The 2,736-nt window shown below is 51.3% G+C and overlaps 1 protein-coding gene across 5 annotated transcripts in view; it reads left to right on the forward strand.

Annotated features, from left to right (window-relative positions):
- The window catches only part of gtf2f1 (general transcription factor IIF, polypeptide 1), a 42,511-nt gene that overhangs the window by 25,175 nt on the left and 14,600 nt on the right, over positions 1-2,736 (forward strand). For 4 of the 5 annotated variants that reach the window (XM_043695063.1, XM_043695064.1, XM_043695061.1 and 1 more), the window contains exons 10-13: positions 540-671; positions 1,644-1,717; positions 1,806-1,941; positions 2,192-2,318. In XM_043695063.1, coding sequence (XP_043550998.1) covers positions 540-671; positions 1,644-1,717; positions 1,806-1,941; positions 2,192-2,318 — 469 coding nt within the window. The remainder of the gene's footprint in view (positions 1-539; positions 672-1,643; positions 1,718-1,805; positions 1,942-2,191; positions 2,319-2,736) is intronic. The other variant, XM_043695065.1, reaches the window with a different exon arrangement.

Here is a 2,736-nt window from a genome sequence, read left to right on the forward strand (position 1 = left end):
GGGGGAACGAGAGAGAACAGTAAGGGGAGAGAGTAAGGGGGAACGAGAGAGAACAGTAAGGGGAGAGAGTGAGGGGGAAGGAGAGAGAACAGCGCAAGGGGAGAGAGTGAGGGGGGAACGAGAGAGAACAGTGTAAGGGGAGAGAGTGAGGGGGGAATGAGAGAGAACAGTGTAAGGGGAGAGAGTGGGTGAGCAGGCGAGAATGATGTTATTAACAGTCCAGTTACTTAGATTTTTTTCAGTTTCTCATTCGCCTTTGTCTCTTGGATTTGTTATATCTGGGAGGTTTCCTGTGTCTGCGAAGACAGACAATTTTTTTTTTAAAAAACCTTATCTGCTATTTCTCGATTTGCCATTACCAGTTCTCCAGCAATGGACCAACATTTCTCTCTGCTCATCTTTTCCTTCATCTATATGTTTGGCAGCTTTCCTGACCTGTTCCTTTGTAGGTTCCATTGTTAATCTATTATCAGTGTCATGATCAGTTTCTGTGTCATCTCGTGCTAGTTTCTGAATTCTCCTGGCATGGTGTTTCTCAGGTGTTGATGAGACTGTTGGATCTGAGAGCAGTGAGGAGAGTGAAGAGGAAAAACAAAATGAAGAGAAAGATGAGGAAGATGACGACAAGAAATCTGCAGCCCCTGACAAGAGAGAAAAGAAGAACAAAGGAGGTTTGGAATCTGTTCTCCAGCTGCTGTTCCAGACCAGTGTATGAAAGGGGAGATAGTGTGTCTGTCTCTCTGCACGTGTGTGAATGCTTTTCCTGTGCAATGATACTGTCCCTTGTCTAGAGGTTAAATTGCCCCCTCTAACATTTGAGCTGTTCCTCCTTCTGATGGAATTTTCTCTCATTGTGGGGAGCCTTTCATGTTTCTCTCAGTTGACACCAGGACCTGTAACCGATGTCCAGAGAGCTCGAGGCCAAACCTAGAGGAACCATTGCCCACAATGTTACCTGCAGCACAACTGTTCCCCTGGAAGATTCTGATCTTGTAGCTAATGAACTGCGATTTCCCAAGCTGTGATCAATGATTTGGTGAACTTGCCAGTATTAGCGCAGTTAGTACCAAAACAGTTGAAAGTGCAGTCAGTAACTTTCCATTCACCTGGTCCACTGTCTGTTGTAGAATGGAACCCAGTGGAGTCAGAACTGACTGTCACTTTTGTTTGCAGATGTGAGGCAACATGTTCTCATTGTGGTCGTGTCTGTCAGACCCTGGCCAGTGTCAGTAACTGGGTAATCTCGTTGTGGTCGTGTCTGTCAGACCCTAGCCAGTGTCAGTAACTGGGTAATCTCGTTGTGGTCGTGTCTGTCAGACCCTGGCCACTGTCAGTAACTGGGTAATCTCGTTGTGGTCGTGTCTGTCAGACCCTGACCAGTGTCAGTAACTGGGTAATCTCGTTGTGGTCGTGTCTGTCAGACCCTGGCCAGTGTTGCTGTCTCAGCAATGATGATGGGGGGGGGGGTGGAACCTTGCCTCATTAATCCCAAGGCTCCTCCATCAGTCCCTGGGCCGCACTCCGCTACAGTGCTGGAGCTGCTGGGTGCGATGCAGACTTGGTGTAGCTGTGGATTGTATCCTGGGGAGCGGGACTGGAATCTGTGAGAGCTGAAGTGTGATTGTGTTGGTCGTCTTCCACAGACAGCAGCGAGGAATCGGAATCCTCGGATGAAAGTGACATCGAGTCTGAAGCTGCCTCAGCGCTTTTCATGTCGGTGAGTTTCTCACGTTCACCCTCCGGGTCCACACTCCCTGAGGAGGTCCTGTCATCTCTGAACCTTTCTTTTTCTCTTGTGTTGAAAGAAGAAGAAAACGCCCCCAAAGAAAGATTGGAGAGGATCAAATAACAGTTCCTGTGGGAACAGCCGCCCAGGAACACCCACGCCACAGATCAGCACCTCGTCCACACTGAAGGCAGCTGCCAACAAACTGGAGCAAGGTGAGATACCTCCACACTGTGCTCAGGCTGACCCCAACAAGAGACTCACTCAGGGAACGGGGGTGGGGGGGGGGGGCTGTGCTCAATTCCCAGTGAAACAGAGGGTGTGGGAATGGGGGTACGGTCTGACTGCCCACGGTACATGACGAGGTGGCAGAACAACATAACTGTTCCGACAGAAACCCTCTGGACCCAGACTGTGGGCTCTGAAACGGGGAATGTTTAATATCCTGGTGTCTCCTATTCACAGGGAAGCGGCAGGGTAACTCTGCAGAAACTCCGGTGGCCAAGCGGCTGAAGATGGATACGGGACCCCAGACTGCCTCTGGCAAATCCACCCCACAACCCCAATCCGGCAAATCCACCCCAAGCAGCGGGTGAGTGGGATAGCGGGACAGGACACAATGGTGGGGAGTGGGATAGTAGGATGGGGCAGAATGGTGGGAAGTAGGATAGCAGGATGGGGCAGAATGGTGGGGAGTGGGATAGCAGAATGGGGCAGAATGATGGGGAGTGGGATAGCAGGATGGGGTAGAATGGTGGGGTGGGATAGTAGGACAGGGCAGAATGGTGGGGAGGGGGATAGCAGAATGGGGCAGAATGATGGGGAGTGGGATAGCAGGATGGGGTAGAATGGTGGGGTGGGATAGTAGGACAGGGCAGAATGGTGGGGAGTGGGATAGCAGGATGGGGTAGAATGGTGGGGAGTGTGATAGCATGATGGAGCAGAATGGTGGGGAGTGGGAGAGCAGGGTGGGGCAGAATGGTGGGGAGTGGGATGGCAGAATGGTGGGG

Source organism: Chiloscyllium plagiosum, chromosome 8 (genome assembly GCF_004010195.1).
Source record: "Chiloscyllium plagiosum isolate BGI_BamShark_2017 chromosome 8, ASM401019v2, whole genome shotgun sequence".
Classification (NCBI taxonomy): domain Eukaryota; kingdom Metazoa; phylum Chordata; class Chondrichthyes; order Orectolobiformes; family Hemiscylliidae; genus Chiloscyllium; species Chiloscyllium plagiosum.